Raw genomic sequence first — 24,399 nt, 5'->3', positions numbered from 1 at the left:
CCCCTTCTTGAGCCCCTAAACCATGCAGAGGGCCTCAACCAGGCCCCGCTCTGGATCAACTGGCATTGCCACTTCCACTGCTACCACAGTACCTCCAGGCTTACGGAGAAACCAGATAAGGATCAGGTCAATGTGCTAGTATACACAATTGGTGGCAAAGCCGAAGACGTTTTAGTACAGCAGCGTGTCAATAGGGAAACAGCTGGATATGCAGAATCCCTTACTGCCTTTGACTCCTACCTTAGTTTGAAACATGACACTGGTACAGACTGAGAAAAGTTTGACAGAGCTACCCAAAACTCTGCAGCAAGCATTGATTCCTTTCAAATAGATTGTTATTGGCTGCCAGTTCACAGGGGATATGACAGGGCACCCAAAATCCCCACCAACGAGCAGAGCGGGAAGAGACAGGGCACAGTCACGGCTATTGTTGGATGTTTCCGTTGTGATGGGAAACGATCACATCGCTGCCATGCCTGTCCAGCCATTAACGCAGAGTGCCATTCCTGCCAAGGGAGGGAGCATTTTCAGACAGTCTGTCGCAACAGAAAGCTTTCAGCTCCAGATCAAAAATTTAAAGGCACACTACTCCCAACAACAGCTTCTTAATCACTAGAAATTCCTTGTGAGCATCAACCATTTTTTTTAGCCACGGTCATAGAAACCAAAGGGCATTCCTGGACTGCCGAGATAATGGTTATTGGCCACAAGACACCTTTTAAATTGGACACAGGAGTTGGAGTGTTCATTCTCTCTGATAACACGCCCTGGCTGTCCAGCCGTCCATAGGCATGGTGCCCATACCTAAACCAAACGGTTCTTTGTGCCGTCGTGTCAACCTTACACAACTGAATACGTTGGTAGAAAGAGAAATTCACCCCATGGCACCCAAAAACCAGAGTTTGGCGAAGCACACGGGAAGCTCAGTCTTCATGAAATTAGATAACAACAGTGCCTTTTAGCAGCTTCCACTGAAGAGTCCAAACTCTTAACTATGTTTATCACTCCCTTTGGGAGATACTGTTCTAATCGCCTTCCGTTTGGAATTGCCTCAGCATCTGAAATCTTCCAACGCACTATGACAGACATCTTAGAGGGCCTTGAAGGTGTCATTTTTCAAATGGATGACATTCTCATCCATGGCTCCACCACAAAGGAACACAATACCATAGTACAGGCAGTACTGCAATGTCTACAGGCTGCAGGTCTCATGCTAAACCACAAGTGTGAGTTTTCCAAACCTACCATCAACTCCTGGGTCACATTGTCAATGCCTCAGGAATCATGGTAGATTCCCAAAAGACAGCGGCCATCAAGAATTTCCCACTACCCCTTAATGTGACCGAACTCCAATGCTTTCTAGGAATTATTAGCCAGTTGGGCAAGTTTCCGCCCAACCAGGTGCACATCAACAAACCCCTGAGACAGGCTTTAAAATAGGACCAGTCTTGGCATTAGGACACACAGTAACAATTGGCCTTTGATATAATCAAGTGCATTCTCGCATCTACTCAAACCCTGGCCCACTACGACTTGGAACTCCTCACTAATGTAGCAGCCAACACCTCCTCCATTGCCTTAGAAGTTTTATTTCAAATCCAGTGTGATGGCTCCTGACAGCCAGTCTACTACGCTTCCAGGGTGTTAATAGATACCGAACAATAGTATGCTGTCATCAAGAAAGAGGCCCTATCAGTTGCACGGGCTGAGGATTATGTCCTCGGACTCAAATTCACTATATAGGTGGATCATAAGCCATTTGTGACTCTCCGCAATACCAAGGAGATGGCAAAGAAGCCACCCCAGAGGTTCCAATTACACCTTATGCGCATTAACACTACCACTGAATACATCCATAGCAAACTCCAGACCACGGCTGATCCCATATCCCACTGGGAAAGCCTGCACGGAATGATGTCTCCTTTGTTGCAGACGTAGAATCCTATGCCTCGTTGTCAAACAAGTTTCTCCCAGCGACCGCTTATGTTAAATGCACACAAATTTGGGTGTATTCTGTCAGTGGCTGGCCTGCATACATTCCCATTAATTGCACTTGAAAGCAATGTTTTGAACAACGCCGTTATGTTAGCCTTCTGGAAGACCTGCTAGTCTATTACGACCCCCCCAACAACAGGACCCCCCTACACCCCCCGACCTCCGACACATCCCACTCCCCGAACTCCAACACCCCTGACCCCTGAACCTCCACCCCCGACCCCCTACACACCCCCCCCCGACACCCCGATCCCCAACCACCCCAACTTCTGCTCCCCCAACACCCAATCTCCAAACACCCAACCCCCGACCTCCCCGTTCCCTGACCTCTGATGCCTCACTCCCCTGACCTCTGACACACCCCACCTCCCTCGAACTCCGACACCCATCCCCACTGCCCCTTGGACCTCGGCCCCCCGCCCCCGGATCTCAAACTGCCCCCCACGACGGCCCCCCCAAGAGCCTTCCGGACCTTGGACCCTGCCCCCCATGAACCCACCGGACCTCAGAACCCCTACCCCACAGACCCCATGGACCCCGCACCTCTCTACGAATCCCCAGAACTCGGACCGGCCCCACGATCCACCTGGATATCTGACACCCCCGGACCTCCAACTGAACTCCGCCCCCGACCTCGGACCCACCCCACCCCTACCCACCCCATACCTTGGACCCCCCCCCTCCCACGGACTTCCGGCCCCTCCCCACCACGGACCTCTCACCCAACACCCCGGACCGGCCCCGGCAGTGCCCCCCCACCAACCTCCCAAATCCTAGGCACTTACCTTAGTTACTTAACTTCTCCCTAGCCTGTCAATTTCCCTGGCCTTTTAAACTTATCTGCTTTACGGCAGAAAGTGCTGCAAAAAAGGGGAGTGGCCTTCTTCAACCCGCCGGAGCTAGACTGCACTGGGGCCTGCGAAGAGCCTTTCGATGCAAGCCCCAAGCAGCTCCCGTGAACAGAAGTGTCAATGTAATTTTCAAGACCAGGTAAGTAGTTATTTATTTCTTCTACTTGCTGCGGGACAGCACTTCAAGACACTAGTCGGAAGTTATGGCCCAGTGTCTCTAATTGTCCAATGTCTGTGACCCATAGGCAAAACCACAAGGAAACCTTGATGACCTCATCTTTCCTCTCTTGCCCAAGGATGGATCTGTTTGTCCTCGAGGGTAAAACCTTTCACATTGCCATTGACTACTAATCCCGATGACTTAAGGCCAAGCAACTACACGGCCCCGCCTTGACAGCGGTTCTCACTATACTTGAGATTTTCACCACACATATCCCAGATATGGCCATTTTGGATAATGGCCTGCAGCTCGCTAATGACTGCTTCAATACTTAATTGAATTGTACAATTTCGCACACGTCACCAGCTCACCTAGACACTCACAGGCCAATGGAGTGGTCAAATGGGGGTGTCCATATGGTCAAGGCCCTGTTAAAGGAAAACAATTACATCGACCTGGCCTTGCTTAGTTACCGGTCCACACGTTTTCAAAACGGTCTGATTCCTTCGGAGCTCCAAACGGGTAGGAGGTTATGTACTCGGCTCCCCAGTCTCCCGCATACACTTCAACCAAGTATCACAGAGACCGACTTGGATAGGCTTTGGCAGAAGCAGGATTAATATCGTGCAAACGAGGCTGTCACCTTTGACCACTGCCATGAGGTGCAGGAACTGCCAGCACTCCGTCATGGGGAATCTGTCCAGATCCGGGACCAGAACTGATCTGGCCGAGTTTTGAGCTCCTTGGTTCATCCTAGTCAACACTGACCACGGTGTCCTCAGATACAACAGATTGGCGTTGGTGTCTGCCAGCAAGTGGCCTTTGCAGGCTTGGATTGGCTGCCCAGACAAAATGGAAGGTCCCCCGACCACCTCAGTGGAGGGTTCACATCCTCCTTCGCACGGTGCCCGTGTTCCTACCCCTCCTCCAAATAAACGAGGATGTGGTCAGGCAGACTAGTTAAGCTTCCACACTGTCTGTCCCTCTGACTCGGAGGGCCTGAAGGTGACTTTGTAGGTAGTGGGGAGGGGAAGAGGCATGAGGTGAGGGGGGAGGATGTAGGACTAGGTTAAAAATGTAAATATTCATAGGTAGGAAGAAAGACTTGGGGCAAGTTTAGCATAAAGGGTTAATAGCTATTATGCTAATAGCTAGAATGCATCATCAGTGATGTCAGGTCACCTGTAACTGCAGCCTAAGGGAAGAAGGTTTAAATGAAGTCCTGCTAAAGTTTGTCTCTGTAAATAGTCAATAAATGTTCACTAGTTTGCAACAGCATGGTTTTCAGCTCTTCTATTGAAGACACCCAGAGTCTGGTCATGGTATTCATACAGATATTAGCTGGTCTACAAAATTTTGGGTAGGTAGGTCCCATGACTTATGTTGCTGGAATCTCCCAAAATCCTAATGATTGGTCTACAAAGCAGGTTTAAACTACATCATTTTAAATAATGTTAAATTTTCATCCCGTTTTCTCCAATTCAGACAAAGTTTATTTGCTCCATAGACCAATTCTAATTAGTGCATATGCCCATAAAACTGCTACATCAAATTAAAAGCAGCACAGAAGGCACTTTATGCATTTGTTAAACAATTCCAGCTGGTGCACGTCTCATGTAGTATGTCCCAGATTATTCTTGCTGTAGCTGTGAGTAAGCGGATACACCTGCATGCACTGATTAGAATCAAACCCTCTGTAATGGGCCTATCTCCAAACTCCTGCAATGGTTTCCTCTCAAGATTCTGTTGTTTCAGAATTACTTGAAACTGAATATAACCCAAAGCAAATCGTCTACGTAGAGAACACATTTCTGAAATTGGTCTAATTGACAGGCAAGCATCAAAAGGGGCTATGTCTGTTTAATCACTCTTTTCAGAAAAGGCATTTCAAAACTTAAAGTTAATGGCTTTTGCAATGAAAGATTGAGTATGTTACAATTACTTATAATGAGATAATTGGCTTACTATGGTGATTAAAATAGAAAGTAAATTCAAAAGATATTTGTAAAAAATTGTCTGCCTATCCTTCCTGCTGTTCCAAGATTGGACTGGTGAAAAGATAATATAAAAGTTGTCCAGATTATCCTATTTTGGTTATTTTGAAAATGCTTGCCATAAATTAGACCATTGTTTGGCTCAATCCTCTAGTGGCGAATTGGCACCATGTTTTGTTGGAAAACTGATTTGAATACAGCAACAACTTATATTTATATAGAGCCTTTAACCTAATGAAACATCCCAAGGTACCCAACAGGGGCATTATAAAATAAAGTATGACACCGAGCATAAGGAGATGTTAGGTCAGATGACCAAAAGCTTGGTCAAAGGATAGGTTTTAAGGAGTGCCTTAAAGAAGGAAAGTGAGTTGGAGAGATGTAGGGAGAATTCCAAGGCTTGGAGCCTAGGCAACTTAAGGGACAGCCACCAATGTTTGAGTAATTATAATTGAGAATGCACAAGAGACCAGAATTAGAGGAGCACAAATATCTCAGAGGATTGTGGGACTGGAGGAGTTCATAGAGATAAGGAGAGGCAAGGGAATGAAGGGAATTGAAAACAAGGATGAGAATTTTAAAGTCAAGAGAGGGAATCAATGTAGGTCAGCAAGCACAGGGGTGATAGGGAACAGCCATTCCCTGGTTCATCCCCATGGCAATGCTTTGACCAATCAGACTTGATCTGCCTGGTTTGAGTTTAAACAAAAGCATGGCAGTTAACTGTTCCCTGGTGCACTCTCCATCGCAATGCCTCTAACAATCAGAGCCCACTTGCCAACCAACTCATGCAGTATAAATTGTTGTTCCCTTTGAGGTTTGGTATTCTTGTGAATCTGTCCTGATAAGTGCAAGACAAAAAGCTTCAACAGCATGCCTCTTTTTTCAGCAATACTCAAGTTCTCTACTACCAAGCGATTATTAATCCCTTTTTGTTTAATTTTCCTTCCCCCTTATGGTAAGATAACAGGCTGCTGCTCATTGCTGCTGTAAGCAAAGTAGCTGGGCTGAGAAATGTAGGGGATATAGGATTGATCCTGCTTCCCATCACTCTCTGATACTATACACTGGAGTTCCGATGTGGGGTACCACCACATATGTAAGATAAAACAGGATTTTAAAATTGCAAAGGAGGGGAATAATTACCACTCATGTAATGCAATTTTTCACTGAGCTTTTATTCTTTAGTTGAGAGTTCAGCAAGTGATTAATGTAAATGAAATAAAAAACACCAACCTATTACTGACTTCATGGATTCCAAATTCTGAGAAAATCTCTTTCATTACTGAAATTAAAAAAGAAGCAATTTTTCAGTTTTTCTACAAGATAATTCGATATAAAAGTAAAATTGGCTGAAGTGGGATAAAGCAAGAATGAGTGGGAGTGTATTATGAGTTGTAATACATTGTGTAGGGGAGGCTAAATGAATGCATAAACTACAGGTGTTCCCACAGTGTTCCAAGTGTCAAGTACATTCCACTCTCACACTCACTCCAAACACATTATTTTCCCTTACAGAGCTTTCATTTTGGAACTTCGACTTCAATGTCTGTCACTTCCATTAGCTTCTGATAGTTTCTGTGCAGGCTGATCATTTGATTTACTATGCTGCTAGACCATAGTAATAATGCTGCCAGCTAACAAGCAGAGGTTTACACTGAAGAATAAAGAACTCTATAGCAGGTAAGGTTCTCTGCTTCCAGTATATATTTGGAAGATTTCATAGAATCATAGAATAGTTACAGGACAGAAGGATGCCAGTTGGTCTGTTGTGTCCTTACCAGGTCTCTGTAACAGCTCCTCAGTTAGTCCCATCCCCACCTAGTTTTTCCCCTGTCGTCCTTAAAATATTTTCTCGTCATTTAATTAGAAGGTAATAGGAACATAGGACTAGGGAGCAGGAGTAGGCCATTTGGCCCTGAAGAGCCTGCTCTACCATTTGATAAGATCATGGCTGATCTGATTGTGGTCTCAACTCCACTTTCTTGTCTGCCTCCCATAACACCTGACACTTTGTCTATCAAAAATCTATCTAACTCAGACTTAAATAAATTCAATGACCCAGTCTCCTGCTTTCTGCGGAAGTGAATTCCACAGACTAAAGACCCTCTGAGAGAAAGATTTTCTCCCCATCTCCGTCTTAAATGAGAGACCCCTTATTTTTAAACTGTCTCCCCTAGTTTTAGTCTCCCCCACAAGATGAAACATTGTTCTGCTATTCATCCTTTCAAGTCTCCTCAGGGTCTTATATATTTCAATAAGATCACCTCTCTTTCTTCTAAACTCCAATAGATATACACCCACCCCATTCAAACTTTCTTCATAAGATAAGTGCTTCAGCCCAGGAGTGAGTCACATGAATCTTCTCTGAACTGCTTCTCACGCAATTCTATCCTTTTTTAAATAAGGAGACCAAAACTGTACACAGTATTCCAAATGTGATCTCACCAAGGCCCTGTACAACTGCAGTTAAAACATCCCCACTTTTATATTCCATTCCCTATGCAATAAATGCCAACATTTCGTTTGCCTTCCTAATCACTTGCTGTACCTGCATACTAACTTTTTGTGATTCATGTACCAGGACACCCAGATGCCTCTGTACATCCGAGTTTGCAATCTCTCACCATTTAAATAAAATGCTGCCTTTTTATTCTTCTTGCCAAAGTGAACGAGTTCACATTTCCCACATTATACTCCATCTGCCAAATTTTTGCCCACTCATTTAACCTATCTATATCCCTTTGTGGACTCTTATCTCTATTTGAAAACTTATTCTCCTACCTATCTTGGTACCATCAGAAAATTTAGCTACTATACATTCAGTCCCTTCATCCAAGGCATTAATATAGATTGCAAATAGTTGACATCCCAGCACTGATCCTCGTGGCACTCCACCAGTTACAGCTTTCCAATGCGAAAAGACCCATTTATCCCTACTCTCTGCTTCCTGTTAGCTAACTAATCCTTTATTGCAAAAAAAGAGACATATCTAAGCTTTTCATTTTGCACTCATCAAGAATACCAATACAAGGGGACAAAAACAATTCATACTATATATGAATAGAGTGCTGATTGGTTGGCAAGTGACGTTGCCATAGAGAATGCGCCAGTGATGGTGACTGGCAGTTGACTGCCAAGCATTGTTTGAAATTTAAACCAGTCAGCTTGACCCTGATTGGTCAAGGCATTGCCCTGAGGAGTGAGTCAGTGAATCACTGTCACTTATTTTGTTTCGCTGAAACAGGCGCAATGTGTGTATAAGTTCTTTCTCTCTGCAAAGAACAGGGCCCTGTGTATTAATATATGTAGCTTCCAGTACACGCAAATGCACCACACTGCGAGCCCGACTGACAATCTTAAATTGGTTGTCAGCATAATTTTTAGCATACTGAGGATTATTTAGCAAATGTTGTCCAATTGCGAAATCACATCTAATGTTGGACACTGGGCGGGATTTTCCACACCTGCGCGCTGCCGGGATCTTCCGGTCCCACCGCAAGTCAATGGACTTCTGGCTGGGGCGTCGCCTCGCCCGCAGCGAGTCCCACCTGCGACAGAGCCGGAAAATCCTGCCCACTGTGTTTTGAGTTTTGCAAACACGGGCTGGTTGTATCCAGTCTCTGTTCCCTGCCCATTGCGAACAGGGGCTAGGACATGCTGTTTGATATGATCCGCCAGTCTTTGAGATGTACAGCCTACATACCTAGCATCACACTGGCACTGAAATTCATATACTACATTGCTTATTTGTGGATAGGCAGAATGTCTTTTTTGGCTTGATGGCAGCATCCTGTTAGTGGCGAATACTACTAGAGTTGCTACTGCATGGTAGCAGCATGAAACAGCTAGCTTCACCTATTGCCCAAATAGATGGTGTTGCCAAAGGATCTCCTCTAGGTCCAGTTCTTGCAAAAATCTTTGTTGGGTTCCATGAGAAACGTGTCTTTAATGGAATGACACCTAACCTCCTACCCCTCGCATATTTCCGATATGTGGATGATACGTTTGCTATATTTAAATCTGCAGCTGCATGTAATAATTTCCTTACATGTCTTAATGGGCTCCATCCTGCGCTCAAATTCACCTTTAAAATGGGGCAGTCAAATGAACTCCCCTTCCTTGATGTACTAGTTGAGAAATCTGCCAGGGGCTTCTCTACCATGGTCTACTACAAGCCCACCTTCACTTGTCAATATATGTATTGGGATTCTTACATTTCTGCACACTATAAGATTGGTCTTGTAAATAGGTTCCAAGCCGTTTGTTTATCATGCTGAAATAGGGCGCATCAAAGGCATCCTGCAGGATAATGGCTACCTTGATCAGATCATTTCACGCTGTGTATTACACAAACTCATGAATGGGCTTAAGGCCTTCACTTTCGGCCTTGAAAAGTGCCCAGTCTACCTCAGATTACCCTGGAAGGGCAAAGTATCTCAAAAATTTGAGCAACAGGTGAAGCTAGCTGTTTCACGCTGCTACAATGCAGTAGCAACACAAGTGGTATTTGCCACTAACATGATGCTGCCATCAAGCCAAAAAGAGGTTCTGCCGATCACACAAATGAGTAATGTGGTATATGAATTTCAGTGCCAGTGTGATGCTAGGTATGTAGGCCGTATGTCCCAAAGACTGGCGGATCATATCAAAGAGCATGTCCCAGCTGCTGTTCACAACAGGCAGGGTACAGACTGTACCCAACCAGTCCATGCTTGCAAAACTCAAAACACAGTGTCCAATATTAGATGTGATTCTGCGATTGGACAACATTTGCTAAATAATCCTCAATGTGCTAAGAATTATGCTGACAACCAATTTAAAATTGTCAGTTGGGCTTGCAGTGTGGCGTATTTGCGTGTACTGGAAGCTACATATATTAATACACAGGGTGCTGTTCTTTGCAGACAGAAAGAACATGTACACACATTACGCCTGTTTAAGCTAAACAAAATAAGTGACAACGATTCACTGACTCATTCCTCAGGGCAATGCCTTGACCAATCAGGGTCAAGCTGCCTGGTTTAAATTTCAAACAATGCTGATAGTTAACTGTCAGTCACCATCACTGGTGCATTCTCCTTGACAACACCGCTTGTCAAACAATCAACACACTCTTCACATACAGCATAAATTGTTGTTGTCCCCTTATTTTAATATTCTTGCGAAGTGTCCTGATAAGTGCAAGACGAAAAGCTTAGACATGTCTTTTTTTTCAGCAATACCCAAGTTCTGTACTACTGAACGACTAATCCTTTGTCCGTACTAGTACGTTACCCCCTATATCTTAAGCTCTTATTTTCCATAATCTGAGGAACTTTGGAAGATTATAACCAATACCTCTACTATCTCTGCAGTCACTTCCTGCAGGCCATCAAGTCCTGGGGACTTGACAGCCTTTAGTTCTACCAGTTTTCCCAATACCTTTTCCCTAGTGATGGTAATTGTTTTAAGTTCCTCCCTCCCTTTCACCTCTTAGTTTTCTAGTATCTTTGGTTTATCTTCCCCTCTTATTATTGGATCTATTTTATTGAAGGGCCTCAGATTGTCTGACAATCTGCACCGCCTTCTCCAAAGTTAAACCTTGGTTCAATTGAAACAGGTCAGAAAGAGTATCATCAGTTACCCCAAGTACTCTGCGGCCTCTTACCAGCTCAGACTTAAGATCACCATATTCACAGCCTTCAGCCAAATTATATAAATCATTGATGAAGGTGTCCACAGGATCTCCAGCCCTTTAGACCCTTCTAGTAAACTGCTCTTTCCAAACTTTTGTTACTCCGTAGGTTAAAGTAACTGTCAAAGGATTTGATGACCTCTTCAAATTTGTCAGATGATTCATTGAAGCCTTGTCTGGCTATCACATTGTCAGCAATTGCACCAATTGAGTATAATAATATAGTAACTTGCTCAACCTCTGATTTATTATTTAATCCTGAGGCAATTCTGTTTCTTAAAAATCTCCTCCTCCATAAACTCAATTCTGTGTCTGGTTTGGCCCTTCCATCTGCACAAATCGTTCTGGCAAAGTAAATTTTGAATCCATCGCTGTTATCAGCTAGGGAGAGATTTGCCTTAAATTTTTTAAATGGTGCTGCAGTAATCAAGTTTTCCCGCAATGACCAGGGTTTTTCGAACACCCACTGTGGTTACTGAACCATTTCAACCTTATCCAAATCTCAGGAAAAATTGGTAAAACGTTTATAAGGCCAGTTAGTTACTTTGCTGTCACTGGAGGATCGAATTTAGTAGCCAATTTTTTCTTCTCCCTTTTTTTCACCACGTTGTCGCCACGTCTTATGGTGCCAACTCTGGACCTGAGCTGTCGCATGTTTCAAGCTGCACACTTCAAAATGAACTGGCTCCAGTGCTGCCTGGTTCCTGTGCCTTGTTTAGTAGCTTTTTTAAGTTTTATTTAAAGTATGCTCATCCCTCCTCGATCATCGTTAGCTTTTTTGACTTTCCTTTTTGATCAGAGTTTTCAACAAACCTCCACATGCTATGGTGGAGTCCTTCATGAGCTGCACAGTTGATTTCTTCTCTGCCTCTCAGCCTCCACGTCTGTAATGGAGCTTTTCTAGCGATTTCTGGCATTTCATTGAAGTCTTTCATTTTGCCACATATTTTTTCAGGTCAGTTGCAGATTTTTCAATTTTTATTTTCAGAGATTTCGGGGTCCTTCCCCTGCTGCCACCATGTTGTATGTTGTTGTGGTCATCTAAAGAAAAGGTTCTGAGGCATAGGCCAGAATTTTCCAGCCCGCCATGGCGGGTTCACCCACGGCGGATGCGGTGAGCCATTCAAATGTCCATTGACTTCAGCGGGACCAGAAGATCCCACTGGCAGGAGGGGCCAAAAATATCCGCCATACAGTCTGAACAGTAACTATTTATTGTAGAACATAACTATGTACAGATATACAAGACACTAGGTTTCTTCCAAGCCATGAGCTTTTTCCATTCAGACTACTAACAGTCTACTACTACTCATGTGACTCACTTTTACATCATCAGGTGGTGGTACTGTTTCCCCAGTCCCACGTTAATCTTTTCAGTTCTCAACACCCTAATACCACACTTTTCTAAGAATTATTGAATATCTCCTTAAAAGTCTGCCATTGCATCTCTACTGTCCTATCTTTTAACCTAGTTTCCCAGTTCACTTTAGCCAGCTCTGCCTTCATACCCTATAATTATCTTTATTTAGATTTAAAACACTAGTCTTAGACCCACACTTCTCACCTTCAAATTGAACTTGAAATTCTTTTGTGTTAAAATCATTGTCACCTTGAGGCTCCTTTACTAGGAGATTATTGATTAATCCTGTCTCATTGCACATTACCAGACTTTGAATAGCCTGCTTCCTGGTTGGTACAAGAACATTCTGCTCTAAAGAATTGTCCCAAATACACTCTAAGAAATCATTTTCCAAGATACATTTACCAATCTGATTCACCCAATCTGGATTTAGATTAAAGTCATCCATGACTATTGCAGTACCTTTCTTACATGCCCCATTTATTTCTTCTTGTATACTCTGACCTACTGTAACTACTGTTCGGAGGCCTAAAATCTACTCCCACAAATGGCCTCTTACCTTTCCTATTTCTTTACCCAAACTGATTCTACATATTGCTCTTTCAAGCTAAGGTCAACTCTCATTACTATACTAGCGACAACCTTATTTAACAGGGCTACCCCACCACCTTTTCCTTGCTCCCTGCCTTTTTGAAATGTCAAGTATCCTTCAATGTTCGGGTCCCAGCCTTGGTCACCTTGTCGCCATGTCTCTGTAATGGCTATCATATTTATTTCTGTCTGTGCTAACAATTCATTCATTTTGTTACGAAGGTTGCGCTCATTCAGAAACAGTGCCTTTAACTCATTCTATTTTGCATTTTTATAATCTCTGGTCCTATCTACTAGTGCACTGTTAAGTTTGTTCGCTCTGTCCATGCCACCCACACTCTGGTTATCATTACCCAAATCGCTACTCTACTCTATTACCTCGCCGTTTCCCTTTAATTTATCACACCTTCTCTCACATTATTTAGTTTAAAGCCCCCTCTAGTGCCCTCATTATATGACTCACATAACATTGGTCGCAGCATGGTTCAGTGAAGACCATCCCAACGGTACAACTCCCACTTTCCCTAGTACTGGTGCCAGTGCCCCATGAATCAAAACCCATTTCTCCCACACCTGTCTTTGAGTCACACATTCAACTCCGTAATCTTATTTACTCTCGGGTGGCTCAGGTAATAATCCAGAGATTATTACTTTGAGGTTCTGGTTTTTAGTTTAGCTCCTAGCTGCTCATAATCCTTAAGCATAGCCCCCTACCTAGTCCTATCTATGTCATTGGTATCCACGTGGACCATGACAACTGGACCCTCACCATCCCACTGCAAGTTCTAGTCCTGGGTAGATGCCCTGGCACTGGGCAGGCAACACAGCCTTCTGGACTCTCACTCTCAGCTGTGGTGAACTGTGTCTATCCCCGTGACTATTCTGTCCCCCATTACCACAACATTCCTATTTACTCCGCCACCCATCCCGCACACCCCCTCCCCACTTAGCCAGTTCCCTTTTGAAAATCATAATTGAATCTGCCTTCATCACACTCTCAGGCAATGCATTTCAGACCCTAACCACTTGCTGCTTAAAAGGTTATTCCTCATGTCACCTCTGGTTCTTTCAACAATCACCTTAAATTGGTGTCCTCTGTTCTTGACCCTTGCGCCAATAGGAACAGTTTCTCCCTATCTACTCCATTCAAACCCCTCATGACTTTGAACATTTCTATCAAATCTTGATTTAACATTCTCTTCTCTAAAGAAAACAGATACTTCATGAAAAAATGTGTTTCTTCGTATTTATGTGTTCATACCGCCTTCAGGGGTAGGAGAAAATTATAGGGACAAATGCTTCCTCTGACCCATCTGACATTGATAGATGCACTCCTAAACCACAACTTCACTCCCTGGAAGCACTTACTGGAAATCTGGATGTGGAGGTCAGTGAGTCCTTAAGGATTTTTAGCCATTTTTGAAAATTTGTGCTGAGCTCCTGACCTGTGTACCTAAATTCCCAAAAGCCACTTCCAGAAAATCCTCTGGAGCCCACTGCCCTCTGCATTAAATTCCTGACATGAGCTTAATCCTGACCAAAGATGTATTTTTTTAGAAATAATTATTATTTTCTCCCATTCTCTGACTGTGATCTCTCATCACTATATACCTCCCTGGCTGTGAGAGCAAGCAAACCTGCTCGAGATCATTTGCCAACAGCATATATGGTCACCTGCCAAGAGATACTGTAACATATGCAAGGCATTAACTAACACATTCTTAATTTAGCAGCAATGGGGAATTTTCTGTTACTTGAAACCCACAAGGAACCAGAAAAATAAACTAGTGGGTCCAAATACTTTGATGGAACATAGCCACAGGCAGGAACTGAGGATTGCAAGCCATTTAAAGGATTTGACCTGGTGTTTCATATGCCAGAGCAATTAGCTTAAAACATTATTCAGGGCTGTCAATTACCTGTACATATAACAAATCCTGCACTTCTCCATAGGTGCATTGCACGTATCTCTCCTCCTCCAACAGGGGTGCTTACATAAGACACAGTGTATCTTTGATACCTTGCTAAATGGCCATTGCTCATATGTGAGCACCATGTTTTTTGACTATGAGGGCCATCACAGCTGAACCCAATCCTGTCCTCACTTGACATCCATAGAGAAGCAATTCCAGAAAGATTTGCTAGATAGCAACCATCAACACAGAAACTTGGTCAATTCTTAGTCTTTGCTAACCAAACAACATGGCACCAACTGTTATGTGCCCATTGGGAGGTTAAATGATTCAGCAAAAAACAAAGGTATCAAACATAGGGGAATTGTATGACTTAGTGCCCCACAATGTGGTACATGTATCCACTGAATCAATGGGAGAGTTTTTTTTTGCTGGTTGTCTGATACACTTGGAAATCCAGCTAACCAGTCTCTAAACCAAGCGATGGAGAAATCCGCACAGGTAGAGTTTCTGGAGTGTGCCCAATATGGAGCATGCACTCTCTCTCTGTAGTAACAGACTCCACTTACCTGACCCAGAATGAAAAAACAGTAAAAACTGGGAAATAAGAATACTGGTCCAAGCTGTATTTTCTTTCTGGGGTGCCCAGTGATTTTAGGATTAGGTTTGCAAGAACATAGCCCCAAAATTGTAAGACTGTCCTCCTGTTGTGAAGTCTCGTCTCTCAGGAACACAAGTCATAGAATACCTGATTTACGGCACTCCCAATTTTCTAGGCGTCAGTCAGGAACTCTATAAAGTGGACAGACTGACCTCCACCCCCATTACTATGATCTTAGGTCCTTTTGAGCAAGTCTCTGAGCTAGAGGCAGTGAGAATTGTACCACTCTTGAGGTGCCTTTCCTCTTAGCTTGTGATTTGATTTATCTTATTTATCATGGCATAAAAGATGCAATTTTAGAAAATTGACCCTGGTAGGGAACTTTGCCCATCAGTTGTGCATATGAGGAATTCAGATGCATGCTCCACTCTTGAATTTCTCATGAGCAAAGTTTTGTGTTGGGAGCACAATTTCATAATACTACCCCATAACATTTTTATGAGCACTTATTGGAACCATGAAACTTACTTGGTTGTCTGTCAGATGGATTTATTAACTTCATTGCCTTTATGTCATTAAATTCCTGTTCTTCATTGACTCCACCGAAAATGTAAAGCTGAAAGAAAGAGCATTTTGTTCTCATTGATTTCTATGTTTAACCTGATGATGGCAGTCAAAGGCAATACATTTAATCCTAAATAAAAACAGAAAATACTGAGTCTAAACACAAAACCTCTTTCCTTCCAGATGTTGATTGAATCCACATTTGCAGCAATTTTGCTTTTCTTTCAGATTTCTACCATTTGTGGGTTTTATTGCTTATATTTAATTTGAAAACAGCTTAACTTTGTTGCGCTCAATGACTTGTGTTGATTTTGTTTTATTCACTGACCAAAACATTTTTTAAACATTTATAGATTTTTGAGTAGAAGACAAATTAGCCAGTAAATTGTTGCTACCAAGCAATTTGCTCCCAATCTTACAGTGCAGTCCCTATCACACACAGACCAGGGATTTCTCACAAAGGTCCTTGCAATGTCATATAAACCATAAGCTGATGCTTGTACTGGAGCAGTGTACAGTCAATTCCTGTCTGCCTGTGAGAGACATCTGTTCCAAGGCAAAAGACTATAAAACTATGAAGCCACAAAACACCATCGAGCAAAAGAAAAATGAGCTTATTCCTGAAATAAACAAGAAATCCCAATGTTCCTTAGGCTGCTGCAGACATCAGTCATGTTTTGTAGAGGCTAATTGACTGTTGATTTCAGAATCCACAAGGGTTCGAACACAACTGAAGCTAATTAGATAGCCCCTCAATACCAGCATAGGGATCGCGAAGTGCTATTATCCTCCACCCATTCATTTCAATGCAGGCAGCATGCCAACTTTGTGCTTCAGCTGATTGAATGATTTCAGCGTCTAGCAATGCTAAGTGTGCAGTTGACTGGCTGGACCCATCAGCTGAGGGCCAATATCGTGAGTTGTTGGCACCACTTAAAGCTAGCCTGCACTGCTTAAAGCTAGCCAGCACCTCTTAAAGGGGAGGAGCACTGTGGCTGGAACATGTGTTGGCAGTCATGTAGGAAATGACCTTATCTGTGAAACATTGAAGAATGTTACAACATGGGGGAGAATAGTGGGGAAGAGACTGTTGTCCACCTCCTTGTGGAACGTCCCTTTGCAAAGAAGGTCTGGAGAGATATGCAGTGGCTTTTGTCGAGGTTCATCCCGAGCAGTTCAATGATGCAGGACTCTATGCTCTATGGGCTATTCCCAGGGACGCACACCGAGACGAACGACAACTGCAGCTGGAGGATCATCAACTCGGTGAAAGGTGCTGTTTGGTCTGCCCAAAACTTGTTGGTCTTCCAGTGCAAAGAGTTGTCCTCAACCAAGTGTTGCAGACTGGCACATTCCAAAGTTCAGAACACATGCTGAGGGATGCACTAAAGCTTGGGGTAGTCACCACATAAGCACAATGGGGAAAAGTCACTGTCTAAGGCCTTTCAGCCATAGTGCACTGAGGAGCTGGGAATTGTATAGAACCCCTCGGGCTGTATGACTCACATTGAATGTATACAGTAAATATTACATGTATTGCAACTGTATTGAAGCACCTCAGAGTGCAAAATGACCAATGTAGATAATTTGAATAGCATTGCACTTTCTGCAATGACCATTTTGAAATATTTGTAATGGTCCTTTTTTTGTACTAAAGCACCTCAGAGTGCAACATAATTTATCTGTAGATAACTTGAATAGCATTCCACTTTCCGTAATGATCATTTTGAAATGTTTGTATTGTTCCTTTTATTGTATTGAAGCACCCGCCGAGTGCAACATGACCTAAGTAGTTAAAATGAATATAATTGCAATTTCTGTGATGGCCATTTTGAAATGTTTTATAATGTTCTTTTTAGATATTTTATGAATAAAGTATATTTTTGCAAAAAAAAAACACAGGAGAGAGTGGACTCCAAGGTTTTTGAATCCTGAACCAAAAGCTTTGGTGGAGGAGATAGAAAGGAGATATGTCCTTCAACTTAAATCTGAGATTGATAGAAATTTGTTAACCAAAGTTATTAAGGGATATGGTTCTAAGGCGGAAAAATGGAATTAGGTTGCAGATTAGCAATGATCTCATTGAAATGCGGAACAGTCTTGAGCGGCTCAATGGCCTAACCCTCTTCCTATGTTCCCAGGTCTTATGTTCTACATGTTCTGAAGGCAATGGGAATTGATAGCCATGGAGGTCAATTCCAGTAGTCAAGCCTGAGGACATGGATGCAGTTCTGCAAGAAGTTCAATTACCTCAAGTGAGTGGTCAAGGTCAATGAATGCATCTTCATATGCCATATCCCACCAATAATTAGCCTCAGACATCAGACCCTCATCACTCACCACCAACAATTTCTACCAATCAGGACTCATTCCTACGCTCCACGACATTCTCACAAGCATAGCTACAAGCCTTGCATCCGCATCTCGCTGCCTGTACACACTGTCAGCCATTGATGACCTTCCCCTCATCCCACACTCTCTTCTGATTTACAAACTGCAAATGGTGTAAGTATGCACCTCTCACTTTTTCCTCTCATTGCATCACACTTGTGCCTCTCTTCTTTCCCAACATACCCAAGAATTGCAGCCTGGCCAAGCAGTGGAGGAACAGCAAGAACACAATGATAATGAAGACATATCATCACTCAATATCACACTCACAGCCACCAGATACCAAACTACACGTAATATAAAGGATCGCATAGAAGCATGAACTGCATATGATGAGACAGCGGGCACAAGTGACCTGCAGCCAGAGCAAGGGGAAAGGAGGGCAAGTTTGCACAGAAGTTCTGCTACAGAGGACACTGATAGATACTTTGAAAGGCAGCCGACAGAAAAAGCCTTTTGGATGTGCACATCGAAATGCTTGGTGCATTGGGAAGCCTGCCAAATAGTCTATGTTCAATGTCAAAGAGCATAGAGGAGTTTGGCACCAACTTGGCACTGGGTTTTACGCAAAACCTGAAGCCAACTCTTTCCAGATGGAAGTGTAGCCAACTCTGTACACTTCTGGACCCAACCATGATGCAGAGTCTGATGGCTGAGGTTGCAGCTTCCATTGCAGCATAAGCAGTGGCCAGGCAATTTCTGAGTTACATTATTAGGATTGTTGCGATGCCGGTTGGGTGGAGTGGCAGTGGCTCCTTGGAGCAGGCACTGCTGTGCTTTCTCAGGAAAAAAACATGCGCCCTCTCACCCTGCCAAGCTGTCTTGCTGTTGCCTGTCAGCCAGCCAGCCAGCCCAGACTGCTGCCACTCATGCCAAGATGATACAGTTTGCAATAGGGCCTTCTAGTTCCAGAGCTGCTCGAATTTGTCCCCCAACATCATCTGCAGTCTTTTTCATTGCAACTTAGCAGGTTTCCACCAGTCACAATGCAGCGATGGGGGTAGCACTGCATAGGAACAGTAGGGTTGACAAAGGCACATGGAAGGATGTTCAAGTGTGTTTAGCTGATGTTTTATGCAAGATATATGATTTCATTTATAAATTTAGTTTGGAATGTTTATTTTATCTGGGTTTTTATTTTTGCATTGTGGCCATGCAAACACTGTCAGTGGCAGACGGAAGATAAGATGTGGGACAGTTGGAAATTGGCGAATTGAGGTTGTGGTTACAGATATCACAACTGAGTTCTTTTCAGACAGCCTGAGAGAAAAGGTCTGTGTAGGTTGCTTTCTCCCTTCCTCTTCCTCCTCCTTCTACTCCTTCTTATGCTCATGCTCTTCAGCTGATCATGGTATAGCTAGTGGCCTTGGCTGTCCCCTCATGTTGACAAGGTTGTTCAGCATGCAGCAAACCACCACCAGTCTTGAAACCTGCTGTGCAGGGTTCTTCCAGTGTGGTCAAGGCAGCAGAAGTGCTGTTTTGGCACACCAATGGTCTGCTCTATCGCATTTCATGGTGGTAGGATAGTGTGCCTAAGTTGCATATTGGAGTTATCAGCCATGTAATCAGTGGTAGCCCTTGTTGCCATTCTTTGATTTTCTGTGATAGCTCAAATGCAGTTGGCACAGGAGACAGTTGCAGAATGACTGCTTCCAGGATACCAGGCATTGACCTGCATGACTCACTTCCTATGGTCGCACAACAGCTAGACATTGAGGGAGTGGGATTCCTTTGGTTCCGATACATGGTAGAGTTGATGTGCAGCACAGGCAAAGTAATGCGCATGCAGTTAATGACACTCTGCACCATGGGGGAGCCTGCAATCCTAGAAAAGCAATGTGCTTACTTCACCTGCTTCTCACTGGCAAAAGATAATAAAATGTAGTTAGCTTTCATTGAATAGAGAGCCTCAGTGATCTTTCTTACACAACAGTGGACAGCAAACTAAGAGATATTGTGAATATCTCCAATTCCAACCTGGAAGTAGCCATACACATAAAAGTTCATGGCCACGGGCAAGAGAAAGAGCCTGGAAATTGCTTTAAAGAAAAACAAATGTGAATTAAGGAGAAGATATCTGAAAGCAGTGCAGTTGTTAAATGAAAAGTCTAAGGCAGCACACAAATTACATAGGGATTAACTACAAAAGTGTAAGAACTAACCATAAAAGCATGTACTACCATATCAACTTCACTTCTTCCAAAATTGATAAAATCACAAATTATCCAGCTATGAAGGTTGTTACGACCTCGATCGAGACCAGTAATTTTTTTTAAAAGGAAAGTATCCAAAATCAAGGACATTTGGCTAAATAATTCAGCCTCAATATTTTCAGGGTCATTCAAATTGCCGAAAAAAGTCCTATCTAACTGAACACATGGGTTATTCATCCTCTCAATTGATTCCGCTTCATCGTGTCTAACCTTATGAGCCTGATTTCTATTTACCACGCAATCTGGGAACAAATTAGGATGTTCCTCTGGGAAAATTTCAGTTTCCCTCACCTCAACCGGCTCTCTCAAAACTCTCGGAGATGCGAATACTGTCAAACCTGCGAAAGCAACATCCGCTATGAAATCCACTCCTTCAATAGGTAAATTAGGAACAATTCCCACAGTAGCAACTCCATTTACTAAGTCACTTCGTAAATTAACTTCATACAAGGGAACACATTTGTAAGTACCATGGATACCCCCTATTAATACTTATTCTTTCAACAAACCATCTAGAAGACAAATCGGATCATCAGCCACCATTAATGACTGGACGCCCAGTATCTCTCAAAATATTAATTTGTTTAATTGTTTTGTTGAAAGAGTAGAGACAAAACCTCTATAACCTCCAGTAACCTGAATCACTTTATTAGTACCTCAGGAAGAATCCGCTTGGCTATCCTGAGCCATATCCATCAGTCTTGTAGGTTCTGAGTGAGCAATTTTACCATTGCTACCGTTTTATCACCTGTTTACTGGTACAGTCTTTTCCAAATACTCCTTAGACATCCCTATTATTGCCAATGATTTAACATTTAGCTTCCAATGGTTCACTTTTATGTGCCCTATCTTACAGCAATGAAAGCACAATGGTTTCTTTACATCACTTTTATCCCCTATTTTATCATTTTTACTGACCGATATAACTTTTGCCTTCTCCCTGAAGCCAGGATCTTTTCCATTGCCAAACTTTCTAGTCCTATAGTTTCCAAATGGAAATCTGCTGCCCTATAGCTGACTAGATATAGTGTACCCATTCGCCAGAACCGCAGCTTCTCTTATTTGAGAAATCTTATGGGCTTTCAGGTGTGATCTAATAGCTATTGGGATCTGTCTCTAAATTCTTCCATTACTATTATTTTCCTCACATTTTCAAAAGTCTTCTCTAACTTTAATTAATCAAAACCACTGGTCAAAAAACACTTCTTTATCCCTAGAAAATTCTACAAATGTTTGTTGCTGTTCCTTCCTCAGAGTCTGACATTTTAATTGATATGCTTCAGGGACAGGCTTATAGGCATTAGGTACCCCAGTTATTACAGTTTCATGATCAGAAGGAAGTTAATCCAAAAGACTTGAATAAGCCCCCAATGTTTTCCCTACAAAAAGATATTTTGCATAAGAATAGCCCTCTTCTCTTGTGACCACAGTGGTTTTGTAGCAATTTTCTCAAAGGATACAATGTACCTTTCAACTACTTTCTCACTAAAGTTAAGCATGAGGCAAATATTCCTAGCTAAACCAAAGCCCAGATATGAATTCAAATCACCATCCAATCTGGCTCTGTCTGGAATTTAATTTCAAGCTTCTGCATTTCTCTCAGACATCACACCCTTATCATCTTAGTTCCAGGATGTCACTGAATGATTTCCTCAGGCCCAACCATCTTCAGCTGCTTCATCAATAACCTTCCGTCCAGGATAAGCTCAGGTGTGGAGCTATTCATCGATGACTGCACAGTGTTCAGTTCCATTTGCAACTCCACCAATAATGAAACAGTCCATGGCTGCATGTCACCAAGGCATGAACAACATCCAGGCTTGGGTTGGTATTTGGCAAGAAACTTTTGCACCAGATAATTGCCAAGCAATGACCATCTCTAACAAAAGAGAATCTAACCATCACCCCCACCCAACTTCGACATTCAAAGGCACTCCTATTGTTGAATCTCCCACCATCAATATCTTGGGTGGTGGTGGGGGGGGGGTCACCATTGGCCAAAAATTTAACTGGACCAGTCACATAACTACTGTGGCTACAAGAGCAGGTCAAAGGCTGATAGTTCTGTGGTGGGTAACTCACCTCCTGCCAAAGTCTTTCCACTATCCACAAGGCATGAGTCAGGAGTGTGATGAAGTACTTACCACTTGCCTGGATGAATGTAGCTCCAACAACACTCAAGAAGCTTGTCACGATCCAGGACAAAGCGCCTGCTTGTTTGGCATCCCACTGACCACTTTAAACATTCAGTCTCTCTAAACTAGCACACCATTGTTGCAGTGTGTACCATCTACAAGCTGCATTGCAGCAATTTGCCAAGGTGTTGTTGCCAGCACCTTCCAAGCCCACAACCTATACCACCTAGAAGGACAAGGGCAGCAGACATAGATACACCAACACCTACAGGTTCCCTTCCAACTCTAATACCTTCCTGAGTATGGAAACTTATCGCTGTTTTGTTGCTGAGTCAAAATCCTCAAACTCCCGACCTAACAGCATTGTTGATGTACTTATACCACATGGACTGCAGCAGTTCAAGAAGACAACTCACCACTACCTTCTCAATGGCAATTAGGGATGGACAATAAACGATTGCCATATCAGAGATGCCAACATCCCGTGAACAAATAAGAAAAATACAAGCTAGACAATTGCTTATTATAACTTTCTGACTTCCCTCTTTTTCTTTATTATTCTCTTTATTGCCTTGGCGGTGTCCTGCACTTTTGGCCGTGGGCTTGTACCTTTGCCTCTCAATTAAAAACTAACAGGGTAAACTTTCATTTGCTGCTTACATGTAAAATTGACATTGTAGATTGGCCTCTCATTATTAAAATTGCCCCGTTTTCATTTCTGATCTGCAATACTAGGTTTGACCCTGGGCAATTACCTACCTAAAAAACAGACAGAATACTGACTTTCCAAGCAAGTCAGTCATGGGTTTAAGCCCCAAAGTTGCAACACATCCTACTATTCAATTATGTCTCATGAAAGATGGGATAAGTTATATAGAAATATGAAGCACAGAAGGAGGCTCATCATGCCTGTAACAGGCTCTCTAATTGAGCTACTATTTAGGCCTACACCCCTACTCTTTCCCCTTAACCCTGCAAATTTTTTATTCTTATGTACACATCCAATTCCCTTTTGAAAGTTACTGTGGTCCTACTTCCACCACCCTTTCAGGCAAAGAATTCCAGGTCATTACACCTCATTGAGTAATATGACATTCTCCTCATCTCCCCCTGGATTTTTTGTCAATTATTTTAAATCTGTGTCTGCTGTTTACCAACCCTTCTGCCAGAAGAAGCAACTTCTCCCTATATCAAAATGTTATCTATCAAAACCTCTCCTAATTTTGAACACTTCTTTTAAATATTGTCTTGACCTTGTCTGCTCATAGATTAATCTTAATAAACAGAACGAAGTCGTGTATCTCTTTTAGTCAAGTTTTTTGTTCTACGAATCTGGGGCAAAACTAATACTGTCTGTCTCAACTATTACAAGTTAGTTGGTTGATGCATGGCACCCAATGTAGAGAGGTCCCTGGTTTTAATTGCATTATTGAGGATCAGACAGCACTTTGAATGGGGAAATGGGAAAAATTGAAAAGAGAACGTTCAATATGTTTGGCTCCTGTACTTACATGACTATGAAGAACGAATGCTGCATGATTATGCCTACATGCAGGTGAAATTCCAACATATAAAGGCATCTTCCACTTCATTTTTGCTGTAATACAAATGGTGTTAACATGAGACTCACTGCACTTCTTAACTGGTACCAGACAAACTAACTGAAGCCCATTGCAAAAAATGATCTTAGTGTTTATAAGGGCATATTAGATTATTTCTCTTTGGTACGGTCTTCCTTATACTTTGGGTATGGTTTATTTTCTACATATAAATGAATAGGTCATCATCTAAATTGAGAAGATCATAACCCTGAATGGTCCTGAAATTCTGTTAGGTTCTACTGCTCTGACTCCAACAGGAGATTGCTGGCCCCCAGGAAAATGGCAGAAAACAGCCATTGATGCCACTTCCCTGGGGGCTGTGGGAAAATTATTGCAAAACCAAAATCTGTAAT

The 24,399-nt window shown here is 42.8% G+C and overlaps 1 protein-coding gene across 1 annotated transcript in view; it reads right to left on the bottom strand.

Annotated features, from left to right (window-relative positions):
- LOC144691353 (uncharacterized) overlaps nucleotides 1-24,399 on the bottom strand; it is a 190,679-nt gene that overhangs the window by 46,012 nt on the left and 120,268 nt on the right. The window contains exons 12-14 of the mRNA XM_078559370.1: nucleotides 23,957-24,042; nucleotides 15,671-15,758; nucleotides 6,237-6,285 (exon numbers count right to left, since the gene is read on the bottom strand). Of these exons, the coding sequence (XP_078415496.1) occupies nucleotides 6,237-6,285; nucleotides 15,671-15,758; nucleotides 23,957-24,042 (223 nt within the window). The remainder of the gene's footprint in view (nucleotides 1-6,236; nucleotides 6,286-15,670; nucleotides 15,759-23,956; nucleotides 24,043-24,399) is intronic.

This window comes from Cetorhinus maximus, chromosome 2 (assembly GCF_964194155.1).
Source record: "Cetorhinus maximus chromosome 2, sCetMax3.hap1.1, whole genome shotgun sequence".
Taxonomy (NCBI): domain Eukaryota; kingdom Metazoa; phylum Chordata; class Chondrichthyes; order Lamniformes; family Cetorhinidae; genus Cetorhinus; species Cetorhinus maximus.
Note: the sequence above shows the minus strand (reverse complement) of the source record. Positions and strands in the feature narration are given on the sequence as shown.